The 26,182-nt window shown below is 41.8% G+C and overlaps 1 protein-coding gene across 1 annotated transcript in view; it reads left to right on the top strand.

Moving 5' to 3' along the window:
• The window catches only part of MYO10 (myosin X), a 300,329-nt gene that overhangs the window by 45,498 nt on the left and 228,649 nt on the right, over positions 1–26,182 (top strand). Inside the window, exon 2 of the mRNA XM_012557740.2 lies at positions 17,350–17,448. Coding sequence (XP_012413194.1) covers positions 17,350–17,448 — 99 coding nt within the window. The remainder of the gene's footprint in view (positions 1–17,349; positions 17,449–26,182) is intronic.

The following is a 26,182-nucleotide window of genomic DNA, read 5'->3' as shown; positions in this document are numbered from 1 at the left end:
AAACAAAAAACTAGAAAAGTATTAAAATAGGTATAGTTTACCTCTAATATTTGTAAGCTCTTTAGAGTAGGAACTATTTTATATACAGACAGTCCCTGGGTTACAAATAAGATCTGTTCCTAATTGTGTTTTTAAGTCTTTAAGTTGAATTTGTAGGTAAGTCGGAACACGTGCGTACGGTTCTTATTTAACGGGACTTTAGTGCAAGAAAAGGCAAAGCCTTGTCAGTGATTTAAAAGCTGCATGTGCAGCAAGTGAAGGTGATTGTGATGATGAATTTGTTACGTGTAGGGGTTGGCTCAGTCATTTCAGAGTGAGGGCAAATTTACATAACATTAAAGGATAAGTAGGAGTGGTGCAGTGGTTAATAGCGTGGCTGCTAACCAAAAGTTTGGCAGTTCGAATCTACCAGCTGCTCCTTGGAAACTCTATGGGATAGTTCTACCCAGTCCTGTAGGGTCACTGTGAGTCGTGATCGACTTGGTTGTGGTTTGGTTTAGGAGCTGTCTATAGGATGTTCGTAACCCAGGGACTGCCTGTACTGTTGAATCTTTCACCCTGCCTGGTACGTAATATGGGGCTCAGAAGATGTTTGTTGGAAGGATGGATTTGTGGAAGGGAGACCTTGTGTAGGGGTGCCCTGTGGAAGGATGGATTTATGGATGGGTGAATGTATGGATGGATTTATGGATGGGTGAATGGGTGGATGGATGGATGGATTTATGGATGGGTGAATGTATGTATGGATGGATGGATTTATGGATGGGTGGATGGATGGATGGATGGATGGATGGATTTATGGATGGGTGGATGGATGGATGGATGGATGGATGGATGGATTTATGGATGGGTGAATGGATGGATGGATGGATTATGGATGAGTGGATGGATGTCTTAGATTCCTAGTGCTCTCGTAACAAAATTATCACAAGTGGGTGGCTTTAAAGAACAGAAATTTATTTTCTTACGGTTCTGGAGGCTAAAGTCCAAATCAGGGTCTCACCCGTGTTGATTTCTTCCTTGTAGGTAACCCCAGGCATTCCTTGGTTCCTTGGCTTGTAGAAGATTCTTACATGATGTCTGTTCCCCACCTCACCCCACCCCAGCCACCCCATTGTGTGTGCATGCCTTTATATCCAATCTGCCCTTTTTAAACTCAGAAGTGATTAGGTTTAGAACCCACCCTACTCAGGTATGCTCTAATTAACATAAAGAAAACCCTATTTTCAAATAGAATTGCATCCTCAGGTACAGGCATTAGGATTCAAATACATATGTTGGGGGTATACAATTCAAACCATAGCAATGAATTTATGACTGCACGGATTTATAGATGGATGAATGCATCTTAGGCTGATTCTTTAGATCCATTTACTTTACTATTTTTTTTCTCATACCTATGTGTTAGCTATATAATGGTTGGCTAACTAATAGACTACTTTGATTTTTGTTCCTTGGATTGTCGCATTTGTACAATATTTGAGATTGAGCAGTTTGGAGATGTCTCATTTCATTTGGTATTAAATTGTCTCGGAGATTATTTCTTGTTGCTGTAGTTTAAAAGAGTGATTAAAAAGCTGTTTTAAGGAATCGTGAGGAATGTTGGAAAAATCAGCGTATAATATCAGGACAGAATTTGGAGATGTTGGGACTCGATTAGTTGGCAAGTTGGAACCCCATAACCATGGAACTAAAACTCTTTAAGAGACTCACATGTTCATTTTTAGGCATCTTGCCCTTTTAGCATCGTTTATTTTGGTTTTGCTTTTGACTGGGAGTGTGGTATGCCAGTGAGCCTTTGTATCTACCTGGGGAATGTTGAACCAAGGGTAGTTTATTATTGGTGATAGCTTTATCATTTTTTCTTTTTTTCCTCCTTTTCTACCTCCTACTATTCATATAGTTTTCTGTTATCCTTTGCATGGAATCTGTTCTTCCTAGGAGCTGATAGTAGTGACAAAACTTGACATATGGGCATGATAACACAAAGAATGTGGATACCACATGATCCTTCCTCTTACTGGGAACACTAGAGCTGGGGCTGTGCTAAGACTTTGGACACACTTTTTAGTGTACTTTATGATGATGCAGGCAGGCCTCAATTTACAACCATGCTTCTTAATTGTGTTTGTGATTTATTTGTTTGGAACACTGCATATCTTCTCGTACAAATAGTGCTATAAATGATCCTTAGGCTCAAAGGCAAGCCCAAGAAATGATGATGATGGTGATAATGATGATGATCTATAACTCTGAAACAACCATATGTCTATTGTAACTCTCTGAGAGAGAGAGAGAGAGAGAGAGAGAAGCGCTTGGCTGCTAAACGTAAAGTTGGCAGTTTGAACCCGCCCAGAGGCTCAACAGGAGAAAGACCTGGCGTTCTGCTCCTGTAAAGATTACAGCCTAGAAAACCCTGTGGAGCAGTTCTACTCTGTCCTATAGGGTCACTTTTGAGTCAGAATCACCTCGATGTCAATGTGTTTTTTTTTTTAAAAACGTATATATAAGGAGTCCCTGGGTAATGCAAATGGTTAAGCACTTGACTGCTAACTGGAAGGTTGACATTCCTACGCACACAGAGGTGTCTTGAGAAACAGACCTGGTGATCTGTTTTGGAAAGGTCACAGTCTTGAAAACCCTACGGAGCAGTTCTCCTCTGAACACATGGGGTCGCCATGCATCGGAAGAGACTCGATGGCAACTAATAATAACAACAATGTATATGTGTATGTATTGCACATATGCATATATGTACGCACATACGTATATACCTGTACATATATACACACACATTGTTCTCATGTTGTTGGTAGCTGTCAAGCTGGCTCCATCTCATGGTGACTCCACGTACAACTTAATGAAACGCTGCATAGTCTTGCAGCATGTTCACGATCTTTGATATACTCGAGTCCATTGTTCTAGCTACTGTGTGTTTTGAGTCCCTTCCAGCCTTGGGGGCTTGTCATGGATTGAAAATATGTGTATCAGTTTGGCTGGGCCATGATTCCCAGTATTGTGTGATTGTCCACCATTTTGTCATCTGACATGATTTTCCTACGTGTTGTAAATCCTGTCACTATGACGTTAATGAGATGGATTAGCAGCCCTTATATTGATGAGGTCTACAAGATTAGATGTGTCTTAAGCCAATCTCTTTTGAGATATAAAAGAGAGAAACAAGCAGAGAAACGGGCACCTCATACCACCAAGAAACAAGAGCCAGAAGAAGAGCATGTCCTTTGGACCTGATGTCCCTGCACTGAGAAGCTCCTTGACCAGGGGAAGACTGATGATACGGACCTTCCTCCAGAGCCGACAGAGAGAGAAAGCCTTCCCCTGGAACTGACATGGTGAATTTGGACTTGTAGCCTACTAGAATGTGAGACGATAAATTTCTGTTTGTTAAAGCCATCCACTTTTGGTATTTCTGTTAGAGCAGCCCTAAATGACTAAGATAGGGCTCATCTTCTAGCACTATATCAGAGAATATTCTGTTGTGATTTTTAAGATATTCATTGGCTAATTTTCAAAATTAGAACACCAGGCCTTTCTTCCTAGTTTTAGTTTGGAAGCCCTGCTGAAACCTGTGTATCATGGATGACCCTGCTGGATTTGAAGTACTGGTGGCATAGCTTCCAGCATCATTGTAACACATAAGCTACCACAGTATGACAAACTGACAAATGGTGGTAGAGCTGAAAGCTATTGTTGATAGGTGCCGCCGAGTTGGTTCCAACCCGTAGCAACCCTCCGTACAGCGGAACGAAACACTGCCCGGTCCTGCGCCATCCTCACAATTGTTGTTATGCTTGAGCCCATTGTTGCACCCACTGTGTCAATCCATCTCATTGAGGGTCTTCCTCTTTTTCGCTGATGCTCTACTTTACCAAGCATGATGTCCTTCTCCAGGGACCTATCCCTCCTGATAACATGTCCAAAGTATGTGAGACGTAGTCTTGCCATTCTTGCTTCTAAGGAGCATTCTGGTTATACTTCTTACAAGACAGATTTGTTTATTGTTTTGGCATCCCATGGTATATTCGGTATTCTTCGCCAACACCAGAGTTCAAAGGTGTCAGTTCTTCTTCGGTCTTGCTTATTCATCGTCCAGCTTTTGAATGCATATGAAGTGATTGAAAACACCATGGCTGGGGTCAGGCGCAGCTTAGTCTTCAAGGTGACGTCTTTGCTTTTTAACACTTTAAAGAGGTCTTTTGCAGCAGATTTGACCAATGCAGTGCATCTTTTTATTTCTTGACTGCTGCTTCCATGCGTGTTGATTGTGGATCCAAGTAAAATGAAATCCTTGACAACTTCAGTCTTTTCTCTGTTTGTCATGATGTTGCTTATTGGTCCAGTCGTGAGGATTTTTGTTTTCTTTATGTTGAGGTGTAATCCATACTGAAGGCTGTGGTCTTTGATCTTCATCAGTAAGTGCTTCAAGTCCTTTTCACTTTCAGCAAGCAAGGTTGTGTCATCTGCATTTTACAGACTGTTAATGAGTATTTCTCCAACCCTGGTGCCCCATTCTTCATACAATCCAGCTTCTCGGATTATTTGTTCAGCATACAGATTGAATAAATACAGTGAAAGGATACAACCCTGACACACGCCTTTCCTGACTTTAAACCATACAGAATCTCCTTGTTCTATTCGAACGGCTGCCTCTTGATCTATGTACATGTTCCTCATGAGCACAATTAAGTGTTCTGGAATTCCCATTCTTCGTAGTGTTATCCATAGTTTATTATGATCCACACAGTCAAATGCCTTTGCATAGTCAATAAAACACAGGTAAACATCTTTCTGGTATTCTCTGCTTTTAGCCGGGATCCATCTGACATCAACAATGATATCCCTGGTTCCACATCCTCTTCTGAATCCGGCTTGAATTTCTGGCAGTTCACTGTCGGTATATTACTGCAGCCGCTTTTGAATGATCTCAGCAAAATTTTACTTGTGTGTGATATTAATGATATTGTTTGATAATTTCCATGTTTGGTTGGATCACCTTTCTTGGAAATAGGCATAAATATGGATCTCTTCCAGTTTGTTGGCCAGGTAGCTGTCTTCCAAGTTTCTTGGCATAGACAAGTGAGCACTTTAGCACTGCATCTGTTTGTTGAAGCATCTCAATTAATATTCCGTCAATTCCTAGAGCCTTGAGTATATCCCACCTGAATTTAGAGACCATCTCAAGAATAGATTCGATGCGTTGAACACTAATGACTGCAGATCAGACGAGTTGTGGAATGACATCAAGGACGTCATGCATGAAGAAAGTAAGAGGTCATTAAAAAGAAAGAAAAGACCAAAATGGATGTCAGAAGAGACTCTGAAACTTGCTCCTGAAAGTCAAGTAGCTAAAGCAAAAGGAGGAAATGCTGGAGTAAAAGAGCTAAACAGAAGATTTCAAAGGTCTGCCCAAGAAGACAAAGTATTATAATGACATGTGCAAAGAGCTGAAAGCTAGTATCATATAATTATAACAATATTATTTCCTCCAGTTTTCTTTTAAAAATGTGTAGCATTTCGGTAATACCATTAAAGACTTCTGTAGGCCAGTCTGGAAGTTACCCTCCACTTCTGGCATAGTCTTTGGGAGAAATTGTGTCTATGAGTTCCAGAACAAAATGTCAGCAACACACCTTCCCTTGGAATTTAATGGTGGCGTGAGCTCTGATGGGTGTAGGACACTTGTTCTTGGGTTGGCTTGCATAGAAAACAAATGCCTGTCTTTGTTGCATAACCAGCAGTAAAATGGTACAAACTTGAGATCCTCAAACCAGGTGTTTCCAGCATTACTGGCTATACTCTATCAGTGTTTCTTTTTTGACTTATTACTTTTCTTCCTCAACAGTTGGTGCGGGCTGTAGCTCCGGCTTCATGTCACCTATTGGAGCTCTGCGTCCTTTGAGACCCAAGCCTGAAACCACCCATGTTCCCTTCAGAGCTGGAATTAATGAGCAGCCGTGGGCAGAGTTTATGCTTTCCTCTTTGGAATCTGATCCAGTTGTTGAGGAATGATTGCCAGCCTCGGTTCTCAAACCCTGAAGTCACAAGACGAGGAAATGAGTCAGAGGGGATCACTTACCCTGTCTTGGGCCTTGCGGTCTGTGTACTCCCTGTTAAGAGCCGTGTGTAAAAACCCCCGACTATCCTGGGAGATACCTGCTGCCTCCAGGCCCAGGAGATGATGCTTTGGAGAGAGTGGCCGCCATCCACTTCCTCATTTATTTCTAGGACCCTGCTAAGGGTGGCCGTGTCTGCAAGGGAGAGGTCTGAGGCTCCAAGTTCCCCTGTAATTTTTGAACTCTCCTGGGTCTGTTATAGCCAGCAGTACTCCTTGCCCCGGCTGTTTGTGTAAGCCCTGTGTTTGTCACGCTTCGTTTTTGTACGTGTGATTACGCCTTTTGTCATGCTCCTCTCTGCATAGTTTCAAGCTTGTTGACAAGTTTTGCGTTGGGGTTTTGCAAGCATTTGGGGGTTGAAATAGCACCGGAGGTGAAAGAGCACAGTAGACAGAGAACTGTCTGCTGCTGCAACCTTTTTCCTTGTGCTTGTCAAACATTTGAATTACACTGCCCAGGCCACTGCCTCCGTTCTTGTGCACCCAGCTTTAATATTTACCAGAAGTTAGATCTGCCCCAGGTGTACTTTCTTGGACTGATCCAACTTTGTGATGTTGGACAACATCGCAAGTTAGACAACTGATTCCACTTTCAATTATTTATGTCACTGGCAGTGAACAGTTTTGAAAACTCCTTTCATTTGACCTTTTCTCTAGAACTTTGTATTACCCAAAAGTAGTGATTCTCAACTAGCACAGTCCCCGCAGCCCCAGCAAAGGATGATCTAGTCCAACATGTCAGTAGTTCCAAGGTTAAGAAACCTGCATTAGAACTTTGTGTGTTGTAAAGCCCCGTGTCTTTTGAGGCGGGTTCAGGTAATAAGAATTAGAAAAACAGTATCTGAGAACTTGAGAAGGTGTCTCTGTGTACTTCCAACAGCATGGGAGCAATGGTGGTTCAGTGGTGGAATTCTCACCTTCCATGCAGGAGACCTAGGTTCGATTCCCAGCCAGTGTACCTCATGCATAGCTACCACCTAGCTGTCAGTGGAGGTTTTCATGTTGCTGTGATGCTGAACAGGTTTCAGCAGAGCTTCCAGACTAAGATGGACTAGGAAGAAAGGTCTGGCGATCTGCTTAGGAAAAGCAGCCCATGAGAACCCTACGGATCAGTGGATCACAATGATCTGATCCACAGCCAATCATGGGGATGGCACAGGACTGGGCATCATTTCTTTCCATTGTGCGTAGGGTCACCGTGAGTTGGGGATGACCTGATGACAGCTGACAACAACAACTGTGATATATTTTCCACTTCCAGTTTCTGGAATTCAGTATCGTCAAGAACAAGGACACCCCCCCTCCACCCTGCTACATCAGAGACCCTCTGAACCAGGCTGCTGCATTACTAAGTCATGGCAGGAAAAAGAAGAAGACTTTCTTTTTCCTGCCACACTTACTAGCACATCTCGTAAGTGGAGCCCTGGTGACTCAGTGGTTAAACGCTTGGCTGCTAACCCAAAGGTCAGCAGTTGAAACCCACCAGTCTCTCCGCAGAAGAAAGATGTGGCAGTCTGCTTCCATAAAGATTACAGCCTTGGAAACCCTGTGGGGCAGTTCTACTCTGTGCTGTAGGGTAGCTATGAGTTGGAATCAACTTGATGGCAGCGGGTTTGGTTTTTTGGTTTAAATATAGTAAACTTAACATAGTAATATAGTAAACTATATTCATTTATCTTAGCTATTATGAGATTTGACCTCTGACTCTTTAAAAAAAAAAAACAGATCACATTTCGGAAACAAATTGTGACTTTACCATGTGGGTTGCTAGAGAATCCTGAACTGGCACTTAACATTGGCCGAATAAGCGGCTATGGGAGAGAAGTGGACTTGGTGATCCATCCTGGGCCTGAGACCGAGTTGTGTGTTTGGCTAAAGAATGTTCTCTGTTTCATAAATACGTAATTAAAACATGCTGCACAGCTTGGTATTTTTAAATTCTACCCATCATCTTTTTTAGGATTTTTTGCCTACCTTATTTTTAAACTTAATTTTTTTAAGAGAGGGATTAGAGTTAAGGAAAGAAAGCATTTTCAGAGAAGAGAAAGTTAGTATTAAGGGCAACAATAGGTTGAAATCTATGATGATGTTATCTTCTTTACCTGAAAGTGGGGATCAGCAGACTTTTTGTGTAAAGGGCCAGAAGGTAAATATTTCAGGCCTTGAGGACCATACAGTTTCTGTCCCAACTACTTCACTTTGCCTTGTAGTAGGAAAGCAGGCATAGACAATATATAATGACTGAATGAATGTGGCTGTGTTCTTCTTTTTAAAATATTTTATTGAGTTTTTGGTGGAAGTTTACACAGCAGATTAGGTTCCCTTTTAACAATTTCTATGCATATTGTTCAGTGACATTGGTTACATTTCCCACAGTGTGTCAGCATCCTCATTATTTCCATTCTGGTTGTTCTGCTTCAGTTAATCTAGCTTCCCTGCCCCCCACCTGACCTTCTCATCTTTGCTATATGGTAAATGTTGACCATTTAGTCTCATATAGATTTTTTTTTTTTTTTTTTCGTTTTAAAAGGAGCACAGTTTTTATGGGTGGTATTGTTTATTTTATGGGCCAATCTGTTATTTAGCTAAGAGGTGACCTCCGGGAGTAGTTTCAGTTCATAGTTTAAAGGGTATCTCAGGGTAGTAGTCTCACGGGTCAGTCAGGTTTCTATTGGTCCAGTAAGTTGAGCCCTTTTTTTTTTTTTTTAAGAATTAGAGTTTCGTTCTACTATTTTCTCCCATTCTATCTGGGACCATTTATTGTGGCCCAGATCAGAACTGTCAGTAGTGGTAGCTGGGCACCATCTAGTTCTTCTGGTCTCTGGATTGATGAGGCCATGGTTCATGTAGGCAGTTAGTCCTGTAGACTAGTTTCTTCTTTGAGTCTTAGGTTTCCTTCTTTCTCTTTTGCTCCAGATGACTAGAGACCAATAGTTGTATCTTAGATGGCCGCTTGCAAACTTTTAAGATCCCAAACACTTCTTGCCAAATAGGATGTAGAACATAAACTTTATGGACTATGTTGTGCCAGTTGAGTTGTCCCATGAGACTATGGTCCTAAGCCTTCAAACCCAGTAAACCAATCCTGTGAGGTGTTTGGTTGTGTCTGGAAGGTATCTGTGACTGTGTCCGCATGTAGTTTAGTACATATATGACTATATGAGCAGCACACACAAACATGTACACAGGCTGTTCTGGGTTACCAGTGAGATCCATTCCTGTGTCTTTAAGTCAGATTTGTGTGTAAGTCAGAACAGGTGCCTACGGTTCTTACTTAGCCTTACTTTAGTGCAAGAAAAGGATTGAAGCCTTTTCAATGACTTAGAAGCTGCACATGTTCAATCAAAGTGAGGGCAAATGTACATAACATTAAAGGGCAAGTCGGAGTTGTCTGTAAGTCGTAGGTTTGTAACCCGGGGACTGTCTTTATACCTTGCCTACAGATACTCCAGATTAAATTTAATTAGGAAATATGGGGGTTTTTTTGCTCCTTAATGTTGGAGCTCTGGTGGCGAAGTGGTTAAGCGCTCAGCTGCTAACCAAGAGGCTGTTGGTTTGAACACATCAGCCACTCTGCGGGAGAAAGATGTGGCAGTCGACTTCTGTAAAGATTTCCAGCCTTGGAAACCCTATGGGGCAGTTCTGTTCTGTCCTATAGGGTTGCTATGAGTCAGAATCGACTTGACGGCAGTGGGTGTGGTTTTGGTTTTAATATTGAGGCATACCTAATTGCTGTTGAGTTGATTGTGACTCATGGTAGCCCCATGTGTGTCAGAGTAGAATTGTGCTCCATAGGGTTTTTAATGACTGATTTTTCAGAAGTAGATCACCAGACCTTTCTTCTGAGGCATCTCTGGGTGGACTTGAACCACAGACCGTTCGGTTACTAGCCAAGCACATTAACCATTTTCACTACCCAGGGAACTCCATGGTGAGATTATGTTTAGCCTTTTAAGAAACTGCCAAACTATTTTCCTAAGAGGATGTTCCCATTTTACATCCCTACCACCAGTGTATCAGAGAGTTCCAGGTTCTCTACATACTCAGCAACAGTTGGTTTAATCAGTCTTCTTGATTATAGCCAGGAAATCATTTTTGGCAATAGACAATGGAACCCTTATGAACCTCATTTCTGGAGAAGGGGTCGTGTTACTTGCCTGTCTAGCTTACAGGATTACTCTGAAGATCAAAGGAAATGTGAATATATGTGCAAGTACTTTGTGTTATAAAAATGTTGCTGGTAATTACATGCAGAAAAGTTTCTAGCTGGTAGATTTTAACATGTGCCTATCTGTCTCAGAGATTAAGATGAAAACTTTTCCAAGTTTTAATAAAACGTGTGTGTGTTCCACCTGCTTGTGAAGGCATTTTCTAACTCACATTGTAAGCTTTCTTCATATGTTAGGTTGCCTGTATTGTATATTAAATTATCAGCCATATTTAACAATGACAGACTATAATGGTTTGCATATGGCGGGCAATTTTTCTTCCCCACTCAAACTTGGATGCTCTAGTAAGTATCTGCTGGTGGCTTAGTTTTCAGATGCTTGTGGGTGGCCTTTTTTCCGGACCTGGGCATCTGTGTTCTATTCTAATAGAATGGAAGTGGAAAGTTTGAGGGCTCGGAGAAACCAAGAAAAATCTATGTAAAAATATCCATTTTAGTGGTTTTACTTTGCAATTCCATGAAAATTGCCACTCTGTATACTTTTTCAAAGAACAAAGGGACTATTTTAAGTACATTTGTCTTACTACTTGTGGAACACAGCTGTTTAATTGTAGATCTAAGGGAAGCAGCCAGTGGGCTCTAGATTTGAAATCTGGGCGGGATTTTGTAAAATTTGCTTATCAGCAGCTCTTCACACCTGTTGAAAAAGCCCTTTGGACTGGGGAAGGTGAACTGTGTGTTTGATCTTGAAGCACTGTGTCAACAAAGGGCTTTAGAGTACTTTTAAAAGGGGAAGAAGATAAAGAGAGCTACAAGAAAACTCAAATAAGTAAAAGCAACTGCATTAACGAGTGAAAATACATTCTGTGTGGCCTCTGGAAGTCAGGAGATTTATATTAATCCTAGTTAAAAGTTTATTTTAATTTGGCAATCTTAATTTAATAATAAAATCTTAATTTGATTCCTGCTAGACGGTTTTAATCATTTCTGAGGTGTGTACATGAAATCCTGGCTGATAAAAAGCTTGATACAAGTGATGATCATAGCAGAGAGAATGTGTGGGCTCTGGATTCTGGGACATAGGTCCACCGCGAATTATGGTTTCGTGATCTTTGTTGTTGTTAGTTGCCATTAAGTCGATTCTGACTCATGGTGACCCTGTGTTTGCAGAGCAGAGCTGCTTCATAGGATTTTGAAGGCCTGTGACCTTTTGGAAGCAGACTGCCAGGCGTGTCTCCCAAGGCACCTCTGGGTGGGTTCAAGCTGCTAACCTTTTGACTAGGAGTTGAGCGCTTAAGCGTTTGTGCCACCCAGGAACTTCTTCATGATCTTACCTAATGAGTAAAAGTTCTCAACTATGACTTTTCCATTTGTGTGTGTGGGTGGGTGGGTGGAGGTATTTCAAGGCTTTCAAATGTTATAGTCTGATGTAGAAATTAAATAAAAAGAAGATGAAAAGAGTAGCTCAGGCACTTGGGAGCATTTTTCTAGATCATCATAAATCATGTGGTGTTGGTATGTAATGATATTTGAGACAACAGTCTTAGATGATGCCTAAAGTAAGTGTTCTTTCTGGAAGCAGCTGTTTGTTAATAAAGAAAGTAGGGCTGACAGGCGCTTCCTTCTGTGTGTTACCAACGTCGCAGCCCTGAGCGCCAGTCAGGGTTACGTCACCAACTTGTGCGTCAAGGAGAACTTTGGTGTTATGTGCCTTCTTTAAATAAGGCAGGATTTTTTGTTTTTTTAATTGTGCTTTAAGTAAAAGTTTGCAATTCAAGTTAGTCTCTCATACAAAAATTTATACATACATTGTTATGTGACCCTAGTTGCTCTCCTTATACTGTGACAGCACATTCCTCCTTTCCACCCTGGATTTCCTGTGTCCATTCAACCAGCTCCTGACCCTCTCTGCCTTCTCATCTCGCATCCAGACAGTTGCTGCCCATTTAGTCTCATATATCTACTTGAGCTAAGAAGCACACTCTTCATGAGTATCATTTTATGTCCCATAGTCCAGTCTAATCTTTGTCTGAAGAGTTGGCCTCGGGAATGGTTTAGTTTGGGGCTAACAGAGAGTCCAGGGGCCATGTCTTCCAGGGTCCCTCCAGTCTCAGTCAAACCGTTAAGTCTGGTCTTTTTACTAGAATTTGAGTTCTGCACCCCACTTTTCTCCTCCGTCAGGGACTCTGTTGTGTTCCCTGTCAGGGTGGTCATTGGTGGTAGCCAGGCACCGTCTAGTTCTTCTGGTCTCTGGCTTATGAAATCTCTGGTTTATGTGACCCTTTCTGTCTCTTGGGCTAATATTTTCCTTGTGTCTTTGGTGTTCTTCGTTCACCTTTGCTCCAGGTGGGTTGGGACCAATTGATGTATCTTAGACGGCCACTCGCTAGCTTTTAAGACCCCAGATGCCACTCAGCAAAGAGGGTTGCAGAAAGGCAGGATTTTTATAGAAACACTTCATATTCATTTTTTATGCTGTTTTCCACCTTGATTGTGGAGGATTTCAACCTCTTTTTGCGGGGGGTGGGGGGATATTTGAAAAACTGTGAGTAAAAAATTTAAAATCCTTATAATCTGGTGACAGGGAATGCCAACAGGAAGGGCCTCGCATTGGGTTGTAATATATGGGTGCTAGAAGAGTCTGAGCTTTCGGGAATATGGGCTGGTCAAGAGGAGAGCAGGGGCTGGTGCCGTGTCCACCTGGAGCCTCCTACCACCTTGGTCTTTGAGCAGTGCTTCTAGAACCTGTGAGCATGTTGTCCCTGTTTCTGGGTCCCCTCTCCTTCCAGGGACCTAGGGTTTCCTTTCCCCAGATGTTTTCATCAAAACTCAAGGTTTGACCTACTGGGGGTCTCGATTAACGGTGACAACAGCAAACATCTTAGTTCCTGACTGGAGTATTTTTAAAGTCATCGTTGCTACCAAGGGAATGAAAACTCGTCAGATTTTTATGTTGTTGTTAGGTGCTGGCGAGTCAGTTCCAACTCATAGCGACCCTGTGTACAACAGAACGAAACACTGCCCGGTCGTGCGCCATGCCCACAATCTTTGTTATGCTTGAGCCCATTGTTGCAGCTACTGTGTCAGTCCATCTCATTAAGGATCTTCCTCTTTTTTGCTGACCTTGTACTTTACCAAGCATGATGTCCTCCTCCAGGGACTGATCCCTCCTGATACCACTGATCCCTCCTCATACTGTCCAAAGTATGTAAGACGTAGTCTCGCCATCCTTGCTTCTAAGGAGCATTCTGGTTGTACTTCTTCCAAGACAAGATTTGTTCTTTCTTTTGGCAGTCCATGGTATATTCGATATTCTTCACCAACACCACAATTCAAAGGCTTCAATTCTTCTTCCATCTTCCTTATTCATTATCTAGCTTTTGCATGCATATGACGTGATTGAAAATACCGTGGCTTGGGTCAGGCACACCTTAGTCTTCAGGGTGTGACATCTTTGCTTTTCAACACTTTAAAGAGGTCTTTTGCAGCAGATTTGCCCAATGCGGTGCATCTTTTGATTTCTTGACTGCTGCTTCCATGGGTGTTGATTGTGGATCAAAGTAAAATGAAATCCTTTACTACTTCAGTCTTTTCTCCGTTTATCATGATGTTGCTTATTGGTCCAGTTGTGAGGATTTTTGTTTTCTTTACGTTGAGGTGTAATCCATACTGAAGGCTGTGGTCTTTGATCATCATCGGTAAGTGAGTGCTTCAAGTCCTCTTCACTTTCAGCAAGCAAGGTTATGTCATCTGTATAACGCAAGTTATTAATGAGCCTTCCTCCTATCCTGATGCTGTGTTCTTCTTCATATAGTCCAGCTTCTTGGGTTATTTGCTCAGCAGACAGATTGAATAGGTATGGTGAAAGGATACAACCCTGACACACGCCTTTCCTGGCTTTAAACCATGCAGTATCCCCTTGCTCTGTTAGAAGGACTGCCTCTTGATCTATGTACAGGTTCCTTATGAGCACAATTAAGTGTTCTGGAATTCCCATTCTTTGCAATTTATCCATAATTGGTTATGATCCATGCAGTTGAATGCCTTTGCATAGTCAATAAAACACAAATAAACATCCTTCTGGTATTCTCTGCTTTCAGCGAGGATCCATCTGACATCAGCAGTGATGTCCCTGGTTCCATGTCCTCTTCTGAATCTGGCCTCAATTTCTGGCAGTTCCCTGTTGATATGCTGCTGCAGCCACTTTTGAATGATCTTCAGCAAAATTTTACTTCCGTGTGATACTAATGATATTGTTCGATAATTTCCGCATTCGATTGGATCACCTTTCTTGGGAATAGGCATAAATATGGATCTCTTCCAGTCGGTTGGCCTGGTAGCTGTCTTCAACGGAAGATATTTTTGTATCTCCCCAAGGAAAATTAGGGGGAGAGCAAATAGTTGCATGTGATTACTGGTCATTTAAGGTGACCTCTGTGCTGAGATGTATATATTTTTTAAAGTAAATATAACACAGTATTTGCCAATTAAACAATTTCCACGTGTACAATTTTTAGACATCAGTTACATTGATCATGTTGTGCAGCTGTAACCTTTACGGAAGCAGACTGCCACATCTTTCTCCTGTGGAGCTGCTGGTGGGTTTGATCTGCTGACCTTTCTGTTAGCAGTTGAGCACTTTAATCTCTGCACCAGCGGGGCGCCTTACTAACTGACTTATGAATTATTTTAGGGGGACAAATGTAGTCAGTGTGATGTGTGGAAACACATGGGATTAGGAATTGGAAAGTCCTCATTTGAGACGTGTTTTAGTTACTAGCTGTGTAACATTGGTATAGTACTGACTTGTGCTCTGAGCTTCAGTTTCCTCTTGGGGTAATAATTCCTGTCTTACAGAGAGTTTGTATTAGAGATACTGTCGCCAAGGCTCTTAGTACATGAACTTGATGCATCATGGCACTCCAATAACGGCAGCCACTATTTTTGTATTGATAAACACAATTTAAACTTGAATGAAGTGATGGGTTTACTTGTATATCATATATTCGCTGCCAACTCTTAAAGAGAACTGTAAAACCAGTAGCCCTCGAGTCGATTCCAACTCATGGCAACCCCATGTGAGTTAGAGTAGAGCTGTGCTCCATTGAGTTTTCAGTGACTGATCTTTTGGAAGTAAATTTCCAGGCCTTTCTTTCAGGGAACCTCTGAGTGGACTCGAACCTCCAACCTTTTGGTTAGCAGCCAAACTTGTTAACTGTTGGCCCCACTCAGGTGCTGTAATCAATATATTTCAAATATTTCGCTTAACATTTCAAATCAAAACAAAACTTAGACTAATGAAAGGAGGTAGAAAATTCTAGAAAAAGAAATTGTTCCGTCTAAGTGTGTTTCTCTGATTTAGTGTTATTTCAAGTGATCATTTTAGGTCAATTGTTCTATAATAATATGCTGATTTCTGAGGATGAGTTATTGTCATTTTCTTTGGAATTAATGAAATTATTCAGCAGAGTAGAAAATAGTTTAATGAGACACTAATGCTTTCTAAATGCAACTAAAGCGTTGCGTTCCATCATGCGGATATACATCATACATCTTAAAGATAATTGTTTATAATTTGAATGGCTAGTGAACACCCAGCAATTTCTTTAAACTTTTATCACCCATCTTTGGAAATACTTGGTTTTCATGTTGTGAAATCAAAAAAAGACGATATTCAGCATCAAAAAGCTAAATATAATGATTATTATTTCATTTGTCCAGTGGGGAAATAAAAAATGCAAATGAAATTAATGCCAAAATAATATGTCCAGAGTTAAAACAATAGTATCTAGAAGTTTCTGTCTTTTGGACTAAAACCTCAAACTTTGGAGAACGTTAGATGTCTAGTGAATCCTAGCCAAATTCATACTGGTGGATTGAGTTGTGATGTTTGCTAGAAACTTTTATTTCCTTCCTTGGAGATTCCAGTTGATACATGGATTTGGTACAAGTAGGAAGTTAGTGGAGTGGACTGAATGCCTGCCACGTGGGTGGGTGGCAAGACAGCATGAAGATGGGAGCCAGCAGATCCCAAGGGGTTTTCAACTTTGCAAGTTGAAGGAATGTAGTGACTGGGTTCAGCTTGTGCTTTCTGAAGCCCAACTGCTTGGGGTTGAGTTCTCTCCTGGTCTTGTGATTTTGGTCAAGTTACTTCACCTCTCGACCTCCACTTCTCCATCTGTAAAATGGGAGTGATAATAGTGTCTGCCTCATTGTGTGTTTGGGAGATAACACACAAATGAATGAGTTACATACTAGTAATGCTTATTAATGTTGTTGGCTGCCGTGGGGTCAGCCCCTGACTCTTGGTGACTGTATGCACACTGGAACGAAACGTTGCCCACGCCACCCCCATGAACAATTACAGATCACTGTTGTGATCCGTGGGGTTTTCGTTGACTTAATTTTCAGAAGTAGATTTCCAGGACTTTCTTCATAGTCTTAGTCTGGAAGCTCAGCTGAAACCTGTTCAACATCACAGCAGCACACAAGCCTCTACCGACAGACAGGTGGTGGCTGTGCATGAGGTGCCTTGGCGAAGATTTGAACCCTAGTCTCCTGCGTGGAAAGCGAGAATTTTACCACTGCACCACCACTGTCTGTCCAGTAGTTGCACAGGGACCATTACTGTCCGTCCATTGTTTGCCTCCTGCCTGGTGGGATTCTCGCTCATTCACATGTGTATATCAGGGAAGGTTGTGGGGAAAAAAAAAAACCTGTTGCCCTCAAGTTGATTCCGACTCATAGTGACCCTGTAGGACAGAGTAGAACCACCCCGTAGCGTTTCCAAGGAGCGCCTGGTGGATTCAAACTGCCAACCTTTTGCTTAGCAGCCAAGCTCTTAACCACTACGCCACCAGGGAAGGTTGAGGATGATGCTTTCTGAAGTTTCTTTCTTTGCCTTGTTCAAGAAAGACGTTCGCTTTTCAAAAAGGTTTTTTTTTTTTTTTTTCCTTTTTAAAGGAATGTAGTGGTCAAGGTAACTTCAGGGGTGGTGTTTTTCTGCAATCCGAAACTCATAGTTAAATGCTGTTTGTTTTGTTTACAGGGAACACGGGTCTGGCTGAGAGAAAACGGCCAGCATTTTCCAAGTACTGTAAATTCCTGTGCAGAGGGCGTTGTCGTCTTCCGGACAGATTATGGTCAGGTGAGAACAAGTCCTACAGCTTCGTGACATTCATGTTATGTGCTTCCTTAGAGTCTTACCCACACGTATTTGACCTCTCCCCCATATTTCACTCACGCTTTCTAAGCAATAAAGCAAAATCCCAAAAGAATTATATAGTGCGTCCTTGTGTGTGTGATGTCATAAAATTCTCCCACATGGAATACAGGAAAGTTACAAACCCATATGGGACAGAATAGCAATTTTCCATGCCAGGTTCCCTTCTTGGGTTTCCTTCCCCCCTTGTTTTATCTTTTCCAAGGATCAGAAGTATAGGGTACATGCAGTTGGAGAAAGGTTCAAATATATTGATATTTGCTAATTGGTTTCACTAGTGAAAACACGTTGCGGTCAAGTAGACTCTGTCTCCTGTCAGAGTGGAACTGTGCTCCACGGGGTTTTCAGTGGCTGGTTTTTCAGAAGTAGATCACCAGGCCTTTCTTTTGAGACACGTCTGTGTGGACTGGAACCTCCAATCTTTCGGTCAGCAGCCAAGCCCGTTAACTCTTTGCACCACCAGGGACTCTGATTTCACTACTACTTTCCTTTAAAATTCTTTTTTTTTTTAATTGTACTTTAGGTGAAGGTTTGCAGAACAAATATTTTCTCATACAGTCAGTACACATATTGTTTTATGACATTGGTTAACAACCCGAGATGTCAACATGCTCCCTTCTTGGTCTTGGAGGACCTTTTTTTTTTCCGTGAAAATATATATAGCCAAAGGTACACCATTTCAAAAATTTTTACACATATAATTCAATGACGTCGATTACCTTCTTCCAGTGGTGCTGCTATTCTCACTTTAGATGAAGGTTTACAGAACAAAATAGTTTCTTATTAAACAGTTAGTACACATATTGCCCTATGACAATGGTTAAGAACCCCACTACATGTCAACACTGTCCTTACTCAACTTTGGGTTCCCTATCACCAGCTTTCCTGTCCCCTTCTGCTTTCTAGTCCTTGTCCCTGAACTGCTGTGCCTCATTAGTCCCATTTTGTTTTATGGGGCTGTCTAGTCCCCGGCTGAACGGTGAACCTCGGAAGTGACTTTACCGCTGAGCTAAAAGGGTGTCCAGGAGCCATACTCTCAAGTTTCTCCAGTCTCTGTCAGCCAGTAAATCTAGTCTTTTTTTGTGTGTTAGAATTTTGTTCTACATCCTTCTCCAGCTCTGTCCAGAACCCTCTGTTGTGATCCCGGTCAGAGCAGTCAGTGGTGGTAGCCAGCCACCGTCTAGTTGTATTGGATCCTTTAAAATTCTTAAACTTTGATACAGTATTCAAAATATTGTTGTGCCGGTGAGAAGGAGTGATAACGGTGCGCTGACCACAATATGAACAAGATGGATTCAACCCCTCACCTGAGCTTATTTATCCACCTCGTTAAGCCACTGAGGAGGTTTCTTTTATCTTCTGTATGTGGGAACTCCACTCCTCCTGACCCAACAAATGAAAATCCGTACCATTGAAAATAAAATATAAATCCAGAAACCGGCTCATTGATGATATTCTGATTCCAGAGGACAGTTAGCAATTATGAAAGAAGTGCTCTTTCTCCGTTTTTATAAAGTCACCAGTTTTCATGTTATACATGGGTCCTCACCTCAGAGGCGCATATTAAAATGTAAGGAATTAAGATGAAGGCATATACCAGTATTTAAAATATACGGTATGAATGTAGTTCGCTCTTGGTTGTGTCGAGCACAAAAACTTCAAGGTCAGTTTCTGAGAGTTTGCAGCTGGCCGGCCACTTGGTAATCAAAATTTTGTAGCATGGACGGTCCGCTTGGTTGCACTGTTCTTATTTGTGTTGTGTTCTCTGCTTTTTTCAACTTAAAACTCATTGCCATCGAGTCAGTTCCAACTCACAGCGACACTATAGGACAGGGTAGAGCTGCCCCCATAGAGTTTCCAAGGCTGTAAATCTTTATGGAAGCAGACTGCCGCATCTTTCTCCTGCGGAGCGGCTGGTGGGTTCAAACTGCCGACCTCGGTTAGCAGCCAAGTGCTTAATCACTGCACCACCGGTCCTCCTTTCTCTCTGCTTACTAAACAGTAATGGGAGCGGGCTGCTTAAATTTGAAGTTCCCTTGCAGGGCTGGCCAGCATTTTCTGTCTTGCTGTCATTCTGTCTTTCTTTTTCTTTCCCCAGGTGAGAATTCACTTCCTTTCAGAGTCTGTGTATATTTCTCAGTATGACATAAGAAGGGAAAATGCTATTTAAAAATCGTACCTCATTTGACATACTGTGTTCCTGAAAGCACTGTCAAACCAATTTTTAATGGAATTCTTTTTTTGTACACATTTACACACATACGTATTTTTTTTAACAGACTTTGTTTTTTACAGCAGTTTTAGTGTGTTTATAGAAAAATTGAACGGAAAGTACAGAGAGTTGCGGTATACTTCCCCTGCACACTGTTCCTCTGATTATTAATATCTTGCATTTGTTTGTTTGTGTGTGTGGTGCATTTGTTACAATTGATGAATGAATATTGATACATCATTATTAACTGAAGTCTGTAGTTGGCATTAGGGTTCATGCTTTCTGTTGTACAATCCTATAGGTTTAGACAAATACATAATGTCACATGTCCACTGTTACAGTATCATGTAGAACTTTTTTACCGCCCTAAAAGTACCCTGTGCTCCACCTAATCATTCTTCCTCCCTCACCCTGACCCCCTGACAACCACTCTCTTTTACTGTCTGTATAATTTTGCATTTTCCAGAATGTCATACAGTTGGAATCATGTAGTATGTAGCCCTTTCAGACCAACTTCTTTCACTATGAGTCGGAATCGATTCCACAGCAACGAGTTTGGTTTGGTTTGGTTTTTATGATTAGTACCTTTACAAATCATAACATTGAATGTCTGTGAGTGAATATCTGAGAATGATAACATCACCAAGTTACGCACTCAACATTGTATGTAGTACGTATTACTAACGGTAAGATGCACCCCCCCCAAAAAAAAAGGTCACAAGAGTGGTTCATCGTAACTCGAGTGTCATAAGTTAGGGACTACCTGTATAATGAGTATCTGCAGCTTGATGGTCGGTGTAGACGTTGTTATTGTGGGCCATCAAGTCGATTCCAACTCATATTGACCCTGTATGACAGATTCAGACTGCCCCATAGGGTTTCCAAGGCTGCGGTCTTTACAGGAGATGACTGCCACATCTTTCTCCCGTGAAGCCACTGGGTGGTTTCGAACTGCTGACCTTTCAGTTAGCAGCTGAGTGCTTAACTACTGCGTCACTAGGGCTCCTTAGCGTAGACATTGCCTGGTTCAAATTATTAGAAAAGTAAGCAAGATGTAAAGAATTGGGTTTAGACTTAGGTCAAGAATGGGCGGCATCCAAAGTTCTCGGGTTTCTCTCTGCTGACCTACTTCTTCCTTTCCTGTGTCACAAGTTCACTGTGAAACATATGGTTGTAGTCACCAAGGATTAGAGGTTTGTAAACTGGTCCTTGTGCGTCGGTCAGGAGCTGGGACAGGAACTCCTACCCTTCACTTGGGCAGGGGTAGATTCAGGGAAGGAACTGGGGTCATGGACTAGGCAGATCATGGCCTTGCCCTGGTAAAGCCTATCCATGGTAACTTTTCAAGACATTAGCTAATTTTGACCCAATTTGTTATACAGTGTTAAAGGGTATGAAGACAGTAGTATTTATACTTAAATGTACCAGTTGCTGGGGAGTTAATTCAGATTCAATGTAAAGGTTGTCAAATGGGTATTTGCTTGTATTTTTTAAAACGAATTTTAATGAAATTTTTATGTCACCAAAATATGACCTTATAACCCATAACCAGTTTACCAAACTATTAGCTTAATTTTTCTTTGATTTAAAGTAGTGCATCTCAGACTTTAACGTGCATACGAAACACCTGGAGATCTTACTCAAATGCAGATTCAGATGCAGATTCTCCTTTTTTTTGCTCCAAGGCCTTCAACTGATTGGACGAGGCCCACCCACGTGATGGAGGGTAATCTTCTTTTTTTTAAAGGCCATCTGATTTAATTACGGGGAACTACTTCATAACAGAGTCTAGACTAGTGTTTAACCAAACAACTGACACCAAGTTGAAACATAAAATTAGCCATCACGTTATAAACCAAAAACCCACTAAAACCAAACCCACTGCCGTTGAGTCGATGCTGACCCATAGGGCCCCTATAGGACAGAGAGAGAACTGCCCCATAGGGTTTCCAAGGCTATAATCTTTACGGAAGCAGACTGCCACATCTTTCTCCCGAGGAGTGGCTGCTGGGTTTGAACTGCCGACCTTTTGGTTGGCAGCCGAGTGCTTTAACCACTGCACCACCAGGGCTCCTTTGGGAGGTTTTCAGAGATGTAAAAACAAATGCACAAATGACACCTGAAACGCTATTAAAAATACGCATGACCTCTGAGATCGCAGGTTGGCAGGCGTCCTGAGAGTTAGAAATCAATGAAGCCGTCCCGGGCAACAAGCTGTGGACGGTTTTAAAAGAGCAGATTTTAAGAAAGCAGCAGTGTTCTGCAGGGTGCAGAGATGGCTGAAAGATCAGTTCTAAAAGAATAAGGTAGAAAGTAGCATTGTTTGCAGGTTTGTCTTTTCTGGAACATTTGGGAGGCCCCCCAGCAGTCTCATAGCATCCTTTGGAACATTGTATCTATAAGGTCATAGAATCTTCTTTAGAATTGAACAAGTTTTAAATTAGGTTTTTAACTTTGACAGTTTGAACTCTTTTATTATCTTTTCTGGTAAAAGGCTAATTTGACTGCTCTGAAGTAGAGTGCTGTCACTTCACCTAATTGTATTTTAAGAGTAGTTATTTAATGTACCCCAGTAAACTTAATCAGGATGATTACTCATTGCCATGGTTCTATTGGGTTCCTGTTGGTATTGTCTCTTCATGACACCTTCTGAGCTATTTACTACTTGGGACATTTAATCTCCAAAATCTACAAGTAAATGTGCCTCCTCCCCCATGCCCTTCTCTTCTTATTTGCAACAAGTATAATTAGACTTGGTTTGAAAAGTTATTCTTCTCATTTTATTAATCAACCAAAAGGCCAGTGGATTGCCTGGTACCAGCCTCCCAAGACAATCAGACTTCAAGCCACACATGAAAAGCAGTACTGATTTCGTTATAATCCCATCTCCCATTTTTAACCTTTTTGTTTTGATTGTTTTTGTGGTTGAAACTTGATTGTGATAAAATATATATGACAAAAAGTTTGCCATTTTAACCATTTTTTAAGTGTTCAATTCAGTGACATTAATTGCATTCACCATGTTGTCTGGTTCCAGAAACTCAGTGCCGCTTTAAGAATTACCACCCTCCTCCCCTCTCTCTAGCCCCCTGTAGCGAATAAGTACATTTTTGTCTTTGTACAATTGCTTATTCCAGAGATTTCATACAAGTAGAATTATGCAGTATTTATCCTTTGTGTGTGTGTGAAACCCTGGTGGTGTAGTGGTTAAGTGCTACAGCTGCTAACCAGAAGGTTGGCAGTTCAAATCCTCCAGGCGCTCCTTGGAAACTCTAGGGGGCGGTTTTACTCTGTCCTATAGGGTCGCTATGAGTCGGAATCAACTCGACGGCAACAGGTTTGGTTTTTTTGGTGTGTGTGTGCTGGCTACGGTGGGTCTATAGTTACATGATCTCAGGGTCGGATTTTGGGTCATGGGCAGGTTCAGCCTCCTTAGTAAGTTTTTTTTTTAAATTGTGGTAAATATATACATAACAAAATATTTGCTTCACATGTGTAGTTCAGTGACATTCTGCTCGTTGTGTTGTTCAACCATCACCCTTATCTTTCCCCAAGTTTTTCCATCACCCTTGACAGAAGCTCAGTGTCCCCTAAGCAGTGAGCCCTCTTTCCACTCCCTCCCGCCCACCCCCTCGCTAACCACTGATAAACTTAGGTCTCTGTACACTTGCCTATCCTAGATACTTCATATAAATGGGATCATCCCACATTTCTCCTTTTGTGACTGACTTATTTCACTCAGCATAACATTTTCAAAGTGACCTTTTGGTTTTGGCTGTTGGGTTTAATGCTGTGGGCTCACTTTTGTGAAACGTGAGTTTGGGTCGGTGTAGTGATTTTTCATTGTTTTTTATCATTTTCACACACTATCCCTGCCCTGTCCAGCCACTTTCCTTTTGCTTTGCCTTCTGTCCACATTGCCCCGTTGGTGCTTTTTTGTGTCCTTTGAGTGCTGTGTGGATATGGGCAGCCTTCTGACCACTTCACCCTTCCTTCTCCATGCACCATATGCACCCCCTCCTTTCTCCGGGAGAAGTCTCCGTCAGGCCTGTTGAAAGTTGAACAATTAACAGCAGGACAGCCTGGCGCGGCGCCCATTTCAGAGCTTCGAATAACCCAGCCCCACAGATTAAGCAGGAATTGGACAACTAGAACTCAGTTACTTCAACTTTAGGTGGGAAAAAGTCAGATCTGACTGCTGAGGGGAAAAGGTGGAGCCTAGATAGGTTAGCCGAGTTAAGGATTTCACGTGGAAGGAAGCCAGCTGTGTATAACGCCCTGAGAGCGCAGGAATGCCTGCTATTCGGCAGCTACGGGAGCTGTATCCTGTGTTTCACACGCAAAGCCAGCTGTTGGGCTCAGGCAGCTGCCTGGTGAAGAGGCAGCGGCAGAGGGGACATGGTGTCACCCGTTAACTCCTTCTTCATGGGTCACAGGAGCAAGCAAGTGGCAGCTGGCTTGGCCCCCCGGTGGGGCTGCCAGCAGGAGGGGTCCCCTGGGGCCCCCCATGACACTCATAGCCCGGGGAAGAGACTGTGAATAGGGGAGAATGACAGAGAACCATCCAAACACTTCAGAAGAGGACAAGGGGTTTGAGGACAACATTAATGATGCAAAAGTAGCATCATTACGGTCCTGTGACACAAAACATTCTTCCGAGTCACTGGCCTGGACAGAATTCCTTTGCTTTTATGTTTTAAAAAATGTATATTCCATCCCCTTCTCAACCTTTTCTATCAATCCCCATTTTTGTGTATGAACGAAAATGTTTTCATTTTAATGCATGTATTTTTGGGAAATCTTAGACTTTTTTTTTTTCTTTCCCTCAAAAGGAAAGAAAACATAAAACGATTTGTATTTTGGCCCCAGATAACCTCACAAGTCTTAGATATGTTGCAATTGCTGCTCCCACTTGAACCATGTACGGGCCAAAAAGAGTTCAGTATTGGCAATTTCGTGTGGTTCAGCCTAACAGCAAGTTATGACCCTCTATTTTTATTTTGCTTTTTAGCTTATCAATATGACCTAAATCGTTTATTTGCAATTTAAAGATGGACCTTTTCTCATGGCTTGTAGTAAAGTCTAACAAAATACAAGTTATTTGCAGTTGAGTTCAGAGGCAGAGCATATCCATAAAATACAATATACAAAACTCTTTGACTTTTGGAATGTCTACCACTGCGAACTTTAATTCTGTTATTGTTGTGTATGTTTGCTAATAGCTGGGAACATTTAAAAAATATTTAGTTGTTGTGGAGAATATACACAGCAAAACATATACCAGTTCAACAGTTTCCACATGGACAATTCAGTGACATTGATTACATTCTTTGAGTTGTGCAACCTTTCTTACCCTCTTTTCCAGATTGTTCCCCTCTCATTAACATAAACTCCCTGCCCCATAAGCTCCTATCTAATCTTTGAGTTGCTGTTGTCAGTTTAATCCTATAGAGATAGATCTGGAAAGAGTATAGTGCTCAAGGCAGACATTCTTTACTAGTTAAGCTAAATTGCTGTTTGGTTTTAAGACTTCAGGGGATATTTTTGGTTTAAGGTTTAAAGATGATCTCAGGGCCGTAGTTTCAGGGATTCATCCAATTTCCATAGGTCCAGAAAGTCTGGATTCCATGAGAATGGGAAATTCTGCATGTTCCCCCTTTTGATCAGTATTCTTCTATGGAATCTTTGATCAGAATGTTCAGTAATGGTCATCTGAGAACGTTTTTGTTCTTTTGGGGGTTTCAGTTTTTGTGGTGGATGTCTAAAGGATTTGCTGTGATTAGTTTTTGCTTCAATGCCCAAATTTGAGTCAGGGTGATAGAAAAAAAAAAATGAATATACAATTTATTTTTAAACCACTTTTTTTCTTGGATACCTTTTCTTGTGCTGCTTTTTAAGATTAAAACATATCAGGAAACCTGAGTAATATTTTTCTTTAAAGAATAGATAACTTCAACAGCTGCGTTACACCTAGCTCCAAATTCCTGGGACGGAGAATCTGATGGTGCCAGCATAGGTCGGCTAACCACCCCAGACCAGTCAGTGCTGGGCAGATGATGTGCACATGCAGGGGATGGTGCTGTGCCTGTGGGTGGGCGAAGGGCCCTTCACAAGAGGAAGGTGGTGCGCTGAGCTGCTCAGCCACTCCAGAAGTAAGGGGGAAGAAGGATACGCTGGTGATAAGTGGCAGATAATTTTTAAAAATCAAATGTATTTGGCTTCTTTTGAGACTTAGTATGGATTCATCTGTTGTTGGAATTCACTTCCATCAAAACAAAGCAACTGTATAAAAAAGTCAGCACTGAGTCAGGAAGCTCTTAAATTCTCGGCGCTTTTCCCCACATTGGTTATTTCATGCTGGAAATACCCATCCCTGAGGCAGTCAGCCTGTGGGGTTTCTTATCGTCAGAGGTCCACACGCCAGAGACTGCCCACTACCGGCCTTGC

This window comes from Trichechus manatus, unplaced genomic scaffold (assembly GCF_000243295.1).
Source record: "Trichechus manatus latirostris isolate Lorelei unplaced genomic scaffold, TriManLat1.0 scaffold00116, whole genome shotgun sequence".
In the NCBI taxonomy this organism is placed as follows: Eukaryota; Metazoa; Chordata; class Mammalia; order Sirenia; family Trichechidae; genus Trichechus; species Trichechus manatus.
Note: the sequence above shows the minus strand (reverse complement) of the source record. Positions and strands in the feature narration are given on the sequence as shown.